This window comes from Penicillium angulare, assembly GCF_028827245.1.
Source record: "Penicillium angulare strain IBT 27051 chromosome Unknown utg000005l_segment0_segment0, whole genome shotgun sequence".
In the NCBI taxonomy this organism is placed as follows: Eukaryota; Fungi; Ascomycota; class Eurotiomycetes; order Eurotiales; family Aspergillaceae; genus Penicillium; species Penicillium angulare.
Window position 1 is genome coordinate 909,883 of NW_026623164.1, and position 12,446 is coordinate 922,328.

The window sequence follows — 12,446 nt, forward strand, 5'->3', positions numbered from 1 at the left end:
ATCTATTCTACTCATTTCGCCTAGCCGTTAGTGCAGGGTCCTGACCCTGCATTTTGATTGAACAATATATGTCTAATATTGAAATCAAGGATGTGGATATGGTCTAGGGATAAAATTGCATGAGATATTACTCTCCCTACGGCTTGATTCAGCATGACACATGCGAGGCCATATAAACCATTGGACATCTTCAAATGTTCAAGATCTATTGGGAAAGCCACACTGGGACCCAACGTCTGTTAGATTTGTGGCATTCAAGTTCTAATGCTCACGTTCAAGTTTAGAAGAGTCTCCACGATGGTACTAGTACTAGTCAGGGTAGATACTAAATCCGTGGACATATTTTAAGCCTTGAAGGGAGATTTCGGCTTCCAAGTTCAAGTCAAAGAAAAGAAACCTCGAGCACTCCAGATGTCTCTATCAAAGGCAAAACCAATGATTTTGAGGCTCTTTATAGAATACGCATAACCAATCCGCCTAACAGGTAGTTTAAATCATATTAAATGGAAAGAGGAACGATTAAAGACCGTTGACGCGGACCTCAATGGCCGGTCGGCCATTCACCAACCGCCGAGAGTCACCACCCGCTCGTATACACCCGTCGAACAAGCCAATGAAATCATTTTAACACTCTCCAGGATTCAATGATGATCTCCTCTGGTCTGGTTAATTCAGCTACGGTAGAAAAGACCGATAGATTCGCATTTTGCGGCGATTCGAATAAGCTTTGACGCGCTTTGAGTGATCTTGAAGCCCCGGATCTACCTTACTCTGGTTTATCGCTGCGCCCGCGCAAATGCCGGCATAGCTTGAACATGTCTAGATCATTTGAGGGGTATATATAAGCTTCAAGCTACCAGGTCCCGCTCTTCACAAATTCAAGTTACTCTGCAAGAACATTAAAGCTTCTCATACCCTCACAATGTCATCTCTGACTGTCTTCCGCGGCTTCCCCGACACCGGCCGCTACGTCTGGTCCCCATTCGTCACGAAGCTCGAAGCTCGTCTTCGATTCGGAAATATCGCATACAAAACAGAGCCAGGTTCTATGTCCAACTCTCCCAAGGGAAAACTGCCATACATCTCCATCGAGAATGAGGACAAAAGCACGAAACTCCTTTCCGACTCAACTCTCATCATCAAAGAGCTCATTCAGTCTAAAAAACTGAAATATCTTAATTCCAAGCTCTCTGGATCTCAAAGACTTCAAGATATAGCACTACAAGCTTTACTCGAAGACAAATTATATTTTTATGGGGTATGTTCATGATCTTCAAATTCCCTGCAATCCATGTCAATGATTCAATATTTCAAAATTCTCCGAAAATCTAACACAATCTGCTTTGATATTTAGGGGTATGAGAAATGGATACAGAACTACTACACCATGCGAGATAAGATTCTCGCTGCACTACCCTGGCCTGTCAAGGTAGTCGTGGGCAACATCATCTACAACAAAAACCTTCGCACTCTCAACGGCCAAGGGACCGGGAAATTCACCGACGAGGAAATCGCTGCTTTCCGCATTGATCTCTGGGATACTTTGAACGCTGCTATTTCTGAATCTCATGCTAGGCATGGGGACAATGAAGGACCGTTCTGGGTATGGGGTGGAGAGGAGCCGACCGAGGCAGATGCAGTTGTTTATGGCTTCATCGCGGCAGGGTTGGTTTGTGAGTCGTAAGTTTTCTTTTTCCGTGACATACCTATCCTTTGGTCCTTAACATATGCTTTTTTATTACTTTAGGGCACCAACTACGCAATGTATTATTCGGGGTTATCCGGCTCTTTTGGTATATGCCCGTCGCATTCATGATGTGTATTTCCCTGACTATGAGTTGTGGGAGTAGTGGAGGGAATTCAAGGTAGCTTCCAAGTTTTGGTTTTGTTGATATAGCGAGAGCGTTTGTGCCCCATTCAAGTATTTCAATTTTACTAACTATGATTGCTTAATACACACAAACCTGTTACTTCAGCGCGTCCCAAAGTTCAAGTTGTTGCCTGTAAGATTCTCGGGCAACGTACAATGCCTACGTAGACATAGCGTCACATATGATCATCCTAAAAACGAAGCCCAAATTGACAATTTGTCGATCTTTTCAAGTGCCGCGTGGCTAGATGAACAAGTTTTTGTAGCCTACAGTGCCACCTCATCTTTGAGGGTTACGTGTACCCACTTCAGGTTCCACTCGGGATTTCATTTCAAGGCAACAGCGGTGGAAACTGTTGTTTAATTCCAGATGTGGAGCCGAAAGCTAGAGCCACCTCGGAGATTTTATTTTCATTAGTGTATGTCGGAGATAGGGCTGAGTTCTGTAGTAGGCCTGTGGTGCATCTCCGAAGAACCTAGTATCAATGAACTACCGATATAACCTAGTGCTTTGGGTATAATATTTGCGGAATGCTACACTTTGAAGACATAGCGTATGTTAGGAAACTTCTATTTTCATACTTGGCATCATATCTCTCTGGATTGTACTTTTTATTTATTGGTTAATAATCAGATGTCCCATTTGCAGTGGGTATGGCGCCGCATAGAACAAAGACGTGGAAACAAAGGATTGTTTAAACGGTTCAGTCTGAATCTAGATAGCCCAAGTCATTTATATTTAAAGAATCTGAAACAAAGGTAATATGGCTGAAGACAATATTCAAAGAATAATAGATCGCTATTTAAAGATCTTTATAAGAGCGAGCAACCCCCCCTCTCGCCAATCCCTACCTTTGATGTTATCCCGCTAAAATTGGCAAACGATATCACAAAAATACTGATTAATGGATCAAAAGCAGATACTTCCGACAAAACATGGCACTCCCCTCTGATGAGGACCCTTCAGATGGCCGCCGTTCCAACAGAGATGATGGCAGGCCCTCAGACTCAAATGCATTGGAGAGGCGGGAGAAGCGGGAGAAGCGGAAGCTGGAGAAGTCTCATCGCAATGAAGTACAACGACGTTATGAGGCACAGAAGGAAGCAGAAGAAAAAGCACTGGCATATAAAGAGCTCTATGACCGGTTAGTCGAATACGAGATAATAAACGAGGAAGAAAAGAAGCGGAACGCGCGACTAGAAACCGAAGTCCGGAGCCTACGAGGGCAATTGAACAGCGAAACAGAACGAGCCGATGTCAACGAGTGGAATATTGGGAAGGCCGAGGAGATGATCTTGGAAATGGAGAATACAGCTGAGGCACAGAGAAAGAAATGGAAGGAAAGGGAGGAGGAGCTCCAAGTGCGTCTCAAGCAGGAAAGAGATACTTCAGCCCGGCTCAGGCACATCATAAAACAGGCTGCGGCCGATGTCAACATCTGTAGAGTTGAAGTCTCTCGTTCTACAAATAACAGAGATCGCTTGCAGCAGCATATACAGGAGCTTGAAACGTGTCTTCAAGAAAGCAGAGATGAAATAATACGTGATCGGGAGAGACTGGAAGAATTCTTGAGTACCACAGAGGAGGCTGTAGCAGAAAGAACTCATTCACTCCATACAGAAATGGAAAGTCGGATATTCTACGGGCCGCAGAGTCGGAACGGAGAATCTGATTCCATAGTGAGGTCACCTTGTTTATTCACTGTTGATGTTTTGGATTTCCCCTTTGGGTGTACACAAGCGAAGGCAACCAAAGTGAGAGCAGACAGACCACGACTCAATCTCCTTGAAGAATCAAGATACACTCGCAGAACTTCTTTTTACCCCAAACATCGCAGTCGTACCTCTTTGCCAAATACTATTCGTCTCGTAAATGAATCAGCTCCTTCAAAATCATTTGAAGAACCACTTTTCAGCCCATTCAGTGAATCAGACGAACCCTTCAATCATCATCCACGATCTCACTGTGCATCACCAGCTCACAGTGAATCACCACCACCATCACCAGAACACTTCTGGAGCTCTACTCAAGTTTTCAATCCGAATCAAAGACCTTTAGATCTTGAGCTCGAGCTCGCTTCTGAAGACTTCTCTGATCTTGAAGATACCAGCGTCTTCAACTCACGCAGCTCATCACGCGGCCCAGTACCAAGCCCACCAGCCAGCTTCCTCGACAAATTCTTCTTACCGGACACTGAATCCGACGCCATTTCGTCCAATACCTCGCTGCCACTGCAATTGACCATGCAAATCCCCGTACCTGAGTTCTCACGAAAGCGCGTGCGTTTTACAACCTCACAAGCCAACGTTGATGATTATATCACCGGACCTACAATCGGCAACCAGCTGGCAGCTGGCGGCGCGAACATCAACTCAGAACAGACACTTAACCCAGAGGAACTTCCTAGCCCACCCAAGCGTGCAAAGGTTGACTCTCCACATCCATTACGGCGACCCAACAAAATCAGAAAGTTAGCTGAATCGAAAAAGCACAGAATAGAGATGCAGGCTTTACTTGAATTCCACCGCCGCCGTCAACAACAAGAACTAGTCACACCTCCACCAGAGCCATCCCCATCTCCACCACCAGTGAATGGAGAAGACAAGCCGCTCATACATCGCTACCTGAAATGCCCAGAGCTTTGCCCATACCACGATGTGGCTCCTTTCCCAGTTACCACTGAAGTGATTGATCTAATCTCATTGCTTCCACAAGGACATCGCCTCAGAGTGAAACGTGACTACGAAGAGTCTCTTATCAAACCACCAACACCAGAATCACAAACTGTACAAGAACCAGCACTTGAAAATACTCGTGTACTTACTCCTTCTTCTGATCCGAGCGTCGTATCCAAGCGCCGCCGACTTACCAATACCAAACAAAACACCAGACAAAACAAATCCAACAGAATATCCAAAAAATCAACGTACAAATCATCAAATCCCAAAATGCCTGGCTCATGGCCTCGTGAAAGCCGACAAAATTGCGAAGTCACCATTAACATCAACGTCATTGAGCGCCTAGAAAAAGCAGCTGAAAAAACAAAATCATGGATCAAACGCACAGCCCGAAAAAATCAGGTCGAATTAGTGCTTGGGGCATATGTATTCACTACCGTCTTTGGGCCTACCATACAACATCGACTCGAACAAACATTTTCACCACTTAATGCCTTTACACCTGAAGCGATAAATAATTATCGCGAGCTCTATGAGAAAGATGAGCTCACTTGGTTCGGCATCTGGTTTTTTGATATTGTGAAATATTGTGGCCTTGACCGGGCAACAATGGGTTGATTGAGTGGAAAACACGACATTTTTCTACAGATTTGAGATCTAAGACGATACATATGAGATGAGATCGGATATGATATGGAATGAAATTTATCGACGGGACTGAGAAGACATAATAGCCCAACATAGCCGGATTTCTGGGTTGATACATCATATGCCAACGCTGGCGTTGGCTTGATTTCCCCATGTCTAATGCTTGTTGTGTATCAATTATCAGCATCAACGACCTGCACCTGCACCTGCACCAACACCAACACAAAAACACACTCAAAATATACATCCAAACATCCAAACATCAAACATCACCTAACTACACACCCAAATAAAAATACAAACGACTAGCATCAGCGGCCAGAACCAACACCACTACCAACATGAGCGATTAGCATCAACGATCAACATCCTCATAGTGGCAACTATGTATGGTTTGCCCCTTTATTTATGAGCGATTTTTTAATACTTGACTTTACCTGGATATTGGAGTTGAATATACCTAGAGGCCACGAACGCCACGGATTCATCCTATGTACGATTTAATTAGAGTTTGAACAATGCATAGCGAATGCGCTTTTCTTTTTCCTTTTACTGGTTTTCAACTTAAAAAGACGGCATGCAAGTAGAGGCCTAAGATAGAGAAAGACGCGTCTACTATTGCGTAGGGTAAAGAAATTACCAGCGAGTATAATCCCCGTGACTCGATTAGATAGACCCTTTGAAGTCTTGAAACCGCCCCCGGTTTTTTTTTTTTTTTTTTTTTTGTTGTGTTCACGATGTTCACGTATGCTGAACTACTGTATTCAGGGATAGCCCCGTGGTGAGGGAATCGTTTAGTGATAGGCTGGATATGTATCTACGGACTTGAATACCGATTTTTGTCTAAGAGATTGTAGGCTTCGGGGATGAACTCCATTTGGAGGTTAGTCGGCGGTTACTCGTCAACAGGGTGAGAAATCGTCATTGTAATACAAGAAATATACCAAATCTTCTATTGTTCTAATAATATCCGCATATAAAACAAGTGAAAAGTGGGCTTCTGTATTGTCACAAACCTGTATTTTCTAATGACAAAGTGCAATGGGCAAAAGAGTCAAACTGCATCTTCCAGCCAATCACAGCCTGCGCCACGCATCGAGCTGGCGTCACCCGCTCCACTCACTCGCCCCATGGCGGACTTAGACGGATCAGCTCCACTCCCTTTCTTTCCCCTCTAAAGATCTCCTCTTCCCCTTCGGACGTCTCTTGACATTCATCCACCATATCCTGTCTTCGACGTCCGCTCTTTTCAACCATGTTTTCTCGCTCCATCCTGCTGGGTGGTGCGCTCGCTGTGGGCGCCAGCGCCATGCTGGTTATCCCTGAGACCGTACCACAAGTGGATCAAGTGGAAGGGATCGAAGACGATTTCGTTAACATACTTCAACCCACCTACCCTGATGTCTCCTACGCTGTGATGCTGAACTGCGACGCGTGCCCCTTCCGTGGGGTTAATGAGGAGGGTGTTGTCAGCTGGTCTGATAACAAGCCATCCACTCTGGTAAGAAATTCAACCAAAGCACAAAACTGATTGTACGGCGGCTAAAAGTATTCCTACAGTTCGTCGAGTTCCACATGGAAGAGAACCGTCTGCTGGCCAACGATCATCAAATTTTCCCTCCCGTTCCTCCTACTCCTATCACCGCCGTCCAGCATGCCCGTGATGGTGACGAAGAATCAAGCCCCATGCTTGTTGGATACGCCCTGGAGGTTACCTCGCGCTCCAAGGATTCCAATGTGGAGGAAGGCTTCGACGTTCTGGATGCTCGCTTCACCATTCTCGACCTTGAAACTCACCCTGTCCCCGTCGACACCGTCGCTATGACTATGATCCTCACCCCGACCGGAGATCTGCTCCTCGTTGATGGCGAGATCGACAACACCGCCCCACCAGCTGAGAAGCTGTCGTGGAAAAAGTGCGAGGGTAAGCCTAAGTGTCTGCAGGAGCTTTTGTTCGATCGCGTCCACGGCCTTCTTGAGGCTGCCAAGGACCGATTCAGAGGCAAGGGTGGCAAGAAGGGCTGCCACGGAAAGCACGGGAAGCATGGCAAAGAGGACAAGCACGCCATGGGTGAGCACCACGGTCACCACGAGGGCAGTGCAGAGGAATTCGAGGACTTCAAGCACCACCGTCCCCACCATGACTTCCACCCTGAGGGCATGCCTCCTTTCCCTTCATTCCACGACTTTGAGGACGACTCCGAGCCCAAGGGACATCGCCCCCATCACCACCACCCCGACGGCGATCACTTCAACCCTGAGGCTGAAGATGGCCGTCCTCACTCTCACCACCACAAGCACCACGGAGGTCCCCCTCACGGTGCTTTCGCCCACACTTTCTCCCGTGTTGTCCGCTTCATCGTCGTGCCTGCCATTCTCGGTGTTCTAGCTGGTCTCACTGCCAGCGCTGTTGGTATGCTTGTCGGCCAGGCTGTTGTCTTCCTCTGGCAGCGCTACCGCGGTACCAAGAACCAGGAGCACAAGGCTGCTTGGGAGGAGGGTGCCACCTGTGAGAAGCAGGGTCTTATGTCTGAGTCTGCCGAGGAGGAGTTCCTTCCTGAGTACAGCCAGGAGACATCCGAAACCCGTGCGTCTATGGATAAGAATTAAGTTTAAGTTTGATATTAAATTTAAACTTGTTCACTGGCTCACCAGAAGAATTGCCTGGATTCTCTCTCCTGAGTCGTGACTGAGAATGTTCTGAATATCTATACTCGAGAGTCAGACTGTTTATCCTGGAGGATTCGGTTCATTATTCTCCTTTAGTTCTGAGTAACTTTTCCCCTTATATCTGTTTTATTCATCCTTCAATGTCCAGCTTGTACAGCGAGATTTTCTTACAATGCAGTTTTGTCCTGGGATATAAAGCAAAAGCCCCGCCTAACTTGGTAGATACAATAATATTGACCAACCTAGTAAATATGCTACACTCCACAATGCGGTATTGCATTGATTGAATATGCCCATTAAATACACAGCCACAAAGCACATATCCAATAACTTTTATTTTATAATAAATTTTCAAATAACTAATCTATCTATTGATGCTCAATGCGGCTATAAGGCTGATTCACGTGATACGGTACTCAGCCCGTTCGGCCCCCTCCCATGAGACCACGGCTATCAAGCGGACAACAACCACTTAATCCCCACATTTTGCGCAAGCTGCAGGTCCAGTGCTTGACCTAAATGGACTGGAGGCCGTACAATGACCTTAGAGCTTTCTTTTGAATCTTGTACGGGCTATTTTGTTTACTCCTAGCCCGGATCGGCTTTCCCGCCTCACGTCACCGCTATAGCTCCGCCCCCCGATATCCTCGGGACCGTGTACCTACCTGTCAAACAGCTGGTCCAATCGACCTCTAGCTGCCCAGGATGGCGTCATGGTCATCATTCATGCAGAAGGCACAATCACTGATTGACCCGGCCAATTTCAATATCCCCTCCCTCTCATCATCCGACGATAGTCCCTCGAAAGCCTCCCTCTTCCGTCAACAATTCCGCCTCCCCGATTCGCAGACCCCCCTACAAGAAATCACAGCCGACCTCGTCCTCCCACTACCAAACTCTTCTTCGGGATCTGGAGAGGCCTCTCGTCGCGTTGATAAAGCTGGGAATCGGTACACGGGGCGTCTCCACCTCAGTGAACGATTTATTTGTTTCTCTACACAACCCACTAGCTTCCTGCCTTCGTCTACACACAGTGCATCTACTAGCTGGACTGGTCAAACGCATGGAACTGGACCCTCGGGGAATGGCTTCACATTACCCCTATCATGTGTTCGTCGAGTTGAACGACTGCATAGCGCTAGCCATGTTTTCTCCTTGGCGTTGACGACATGGAATGGGTTGTTGAATAAGCAACAGGAGCCTAATCTCGTGCCTCAACGTCTTATTCTCCAACTTGTCGGTAGCAGGCAGGCCTGCGAGCGGTTCTGTGACTGTTTAAAGAAAGGTCTACGGGAGGGTATGAAGGAAGTTGACAGTCTACGGTCAGTGGTGACAGATTGTTACTCGGAATACCTGCTGTCGGGTGCGAAGATCACCGCGAAAGAGGAGAGTGATCCTAATGGTCGCCAGCCCCCCAATGCTGGACTGGGTATGCTCTTCCGATATCCTGGCGATGCGCGCAAGCTTCGAGACCGTAGTAAGATGAGACTTTGGGGTGAATATTTCAGAGGTAAGTTCAGTGCTTGAATCACAAATTACTTGCCGATCTTTTATTGACAACCGTACAGAGAACGGCCGTAACACAACGCTCGTACGCCAGCCAACGTTTCACAAATTGATCCGGGTCGGTTTACCTAATCGCCTCCGTGGAGAGATTTGGGAGCTCACGTCTGGATCTATGTTTCTTCGTGTTCGGTCGCCAAATCTTTACACAGAGACATTGGCTAAATTTGAAGGACAAGAGTCCCTGGCCATTGATGAAATTGAGAAAGACTTGAACAGGAGTTTGCCTGAATACCCCGGATTTCAAAGTGAGGAGGGCATTGGTCGTTTACGACGAGTTCTCACAGCATATAGTTGGACCAATGCGGAGATTGGTTACTGTCAAGCAATGAACATTGTCGTGGCTGCATTGTTGATGTTCGTCTCAGCTCCCTCTTTTGTTTCTACTTACAATTATCGCTAACATTAACTAGATACACCTCTGAGGCGCAGGCCTTTTTCCTTCTCTCGGTGCTTTGCGATCGCCTTCTGCCAGGCTACTACTCCACCACTATGTACGGCACTTTACTTGACCAAAAAGTATTTGAGTCCCTGGTGGAGAAGACAATGCCTGTTCTTTGGGAACATCTCGCGAAATTCGATGTACAGCTCTCGGTTGTCTCTTTGCCATGGTTCCTTTCTTTGTATATCAACTCCATGCCTCTTGTCTTTGCCTTTCGCGTGTTGGATGTTTTCTTCTTAGAGGGTCCCAAGGTTCTGTTTCAAGTTGGTTTGGCTATTTTGCGAATCAATGGCGAAGAACTCTTAGAGATACAAGATGACGGCTCTTTCATCTCTGTGCTCAAATCCTATTTCTCGCGATTGGATGAATCCGCCCACCCCAGGTCTGAGAATCCCAAGCTCCGGGCTATTACAAGATTCCAAGAGTTGATGGTCGTGGCCTTCAAGGAGTTCTCAGGGATCACACACAGCACTATCACCGAGACTCGTGATAAACACAAGGATGCTGTGTTAGAAAACATTGAGAACTTCGCAAAGCGCACTTCTATTCGCAACCTTGGGCCTGAAAGCAAGCGTCTTAGCGTTGACGATCTTGGCACCATTTACGATCGCTTCTATGAAACATTATACCACTGGCAACAGCACCAGAAGCTTCTGGAAGAAGAACAAAGACTGAAACAAAAGAAGAAGTCGGAGCGATTCTCCATTCTTGGACCACCTGCCGATACAGAAATGGGCCGTGTTGGCTTAGGACCTAGCCCTACCAATATGGACTACGATGCTTTCCGCGAGTTCTTGGCTGCTACCTCTAAATGGGCTGTTTCTGACACTCCCGCATCGACGAGAAAGGACTCTCAAGTTTATGGCAGTCTCAAGGGAAACAAGTCATTACTCTGGGCTAATCGACGCCAGCCTGCGGATCATGAGTTCATGCAACGCCTGTATCGCAAGTGGGCCACCGACCCCGAGGAGGGGTTGGGTCTTCAGCACGTTGTCAATGGTCTTGCGCGTCTCAAAGGATCGCCAGATATCATGAATAACATCAACTATTTTTTCAATCTCTACGATGATAGTGGGAATGGTCAAGTTGATCGTGAAGGAATATTGAAAATATCAGAGGCATTGCTATTCCTGTCTCGCCGCGGTTTCGAGGGAACAATCACAGCTACACAGTCTCTGGAAGACCTTCAGAGTCCCCGTGAGCGAGACCATGCGGATAAGAGCAGTCTCACCACAGACGAGAGATTCCTCGGTAGTGTAAGCGCATTCATTCGCCGCTGCTTCGAATATGCCGACCCAAGTCATCCCGAAAATCAGAAAGCTGCAGCTCAGAACGACGCGACCGCTGAAGCCACTGAGAAACTTGACTCCTTCACCATAGGTGACGACGAAGAAAACCTGATTGATGTCGATGGTGAATCCGGATCTAAAAAGCCCGCAACTCCCAAGACGCCGCAGTCCGAGAGCAGCGGCCGGGAGCGACCACAATCTGAATCTGCCAATCCAGCTCTGGACCCTAACAATCCCCTTCACATCACCCTTCCAACCTTCCGCATGGTGGTCCTCGCCGACGAGCTTCTCGAACAATTTTTTGAATCCTACTTCCCCCAATCCTTCCATCTATCCGACCACCCCCACCCAGCTTCCCTAGCAGCATCATCATCCCTTTCATCCAATCTCACCACATTCTCCAACATCGGCAGCGGTCGCTCTTCCCAAATTTCCGCTACAGCAGGCGCACCCGTCGCCGGCGCGTCTGGCGGAATCGTACCGCCTGGCAAAGGTCTTCGCGGTGTGCTCGATAACATCGTCACAGATGGTATCCGCATGGCAGCCGAAGTTAAGAAGCGAATGGACGACGCACAGCGTGACCTTGAACGCAGCGCTCTCAACCGCGATGATGAAGACGACGAAGAAGATGACGAAGATTACGCCCATCGCGGAAGTGTATCCACTGCTGCGATGGTAGGCGGTATTCCCAGCTGGGGTGCTGGGGCGTACGGGGCAGACCCCGAGCGCCGCAGTGTCCGTGAAGCGGACCGTGACCTTCTCGAAGAAGCCGAAGTGGAAGCCTCCTCTCTTCTTGATGGGAAAACCCACAATAATACCGAAGCCAATAAGCAGCCTGGTCATTCTGCTTCGCCTACTTCGTCAGCGAACCATGATCCAGAAGTGGTTAGTAAAGTTGTGGAGTTTGAATCATGATGAAATCTTTATCTTGTCTATTTATCTCTCTCCCTTTTGTTCATCTGTCTATGTGGGAAGGTGTCTTGATCTCTTTTATTCCCTCTGCTTGTTTATTTCATTTTATTATGTTTGGTTTGGTTTGGTTTGATTTCTCAACTCTGTTCTTTGTCGCGTGACAATCATACCTAGTACGTTAGATCTGCATTCCCCACCCATGTACAATGTAGATAATGAAATTCAAATTTAAACCTTGTCAATTATCCTTGCTCAAACGTAATTAATCTATACTCCGTACCCCATACCAATCTAACTAAACCAGAATAGCGCAAAGACCCTGAAAATCCTAAATCCTCCTCCCAGCACAGCCCTGTCCCGTACACGAACACCG

General features: G+C 47.2%; 4 protein-coding genes across 4 annotated transcripts; all 4 read left to right on the top strand.

Annotated features, from left to right (window-relative positions):
• Positions 1 to 922: 922 nt before the first annotated feature.
• On the top strand, positions 923 to 1,850 carry N7478_007735 (glutathione S-transferase family protein; the record flags this gene model as incomplete). The annotated part of the gene is made up of 3 exons (XM_056923949.1): positions 923 to 1,258; positions 1,355 to 1,680; positions 1,748 to 1,850. 3 exons carry the CDS (start codon positions 923 to 925, stop codon positions 1,848 to 1,850), a joined length of 765 nt encoding a protein of 254 aa, XP_056776675.1.
• Positions 1,851 to 2,806: 956 nt separating this feature from the next.
• Positions 2,807 to 5,167, top strand: N7478_007736 (uncharacterized protein; the record flags this gene model as incomplete). Its single annotated transcript, XM_056923950.1, has 1 exon — positions 2,807 to 5,167. The coding sequence occupies one exon, from the start codon at positions 2,807 to 2,809 to the stop codon at positions 5,165 to 5,167; it is 2,361 nt and encodes a 786-aa protein (XP_056776676.1).
• Positions 5,168 to 6,452: 1,285 nt separating this feature from the next.
• On the top strand, positions 6,453 to 7,807 carry N7478_007737 (uncharacterized protein; the record flags this gene model as incomplete). The annotated part of the gene is made up of 2 exons (XM_056923951.1): positions 6,453 to 6,698; positions 6,758 to 7,807. The coding sequence occupies 2 exons, from the start codon at positions 6,453 to 6,455 to the stop codon at positions 7,805 to 7,807; spliced, it is 1,296 nt and encodes a 431-aa protein (XP_056776677.1).
• Positions 7,808 to 8,572: 765 nt separating this feature from the next.
• N7478_007738 (GTPase-activating protein) lies at positions 8,573 to 12,076 on the top strand (the record flags this gene model as incomplete). The annotated part of the gene is made up of 3 exons (XM_056923952.1): positions 8,573 to 9,377; positions 9,436 to 9,787; positions 9,844 to 12,076. 3 exons carry the CDS (start codon positions 8,573 to 8,575, stop codon positions 12,074 to 12,076), a joined length of 3,390 nt encoding a protein of 1,129 aa, XP_056776678.1.
• Positions 12,077 to 12,446: the final 370 nt, after the last annotated feature.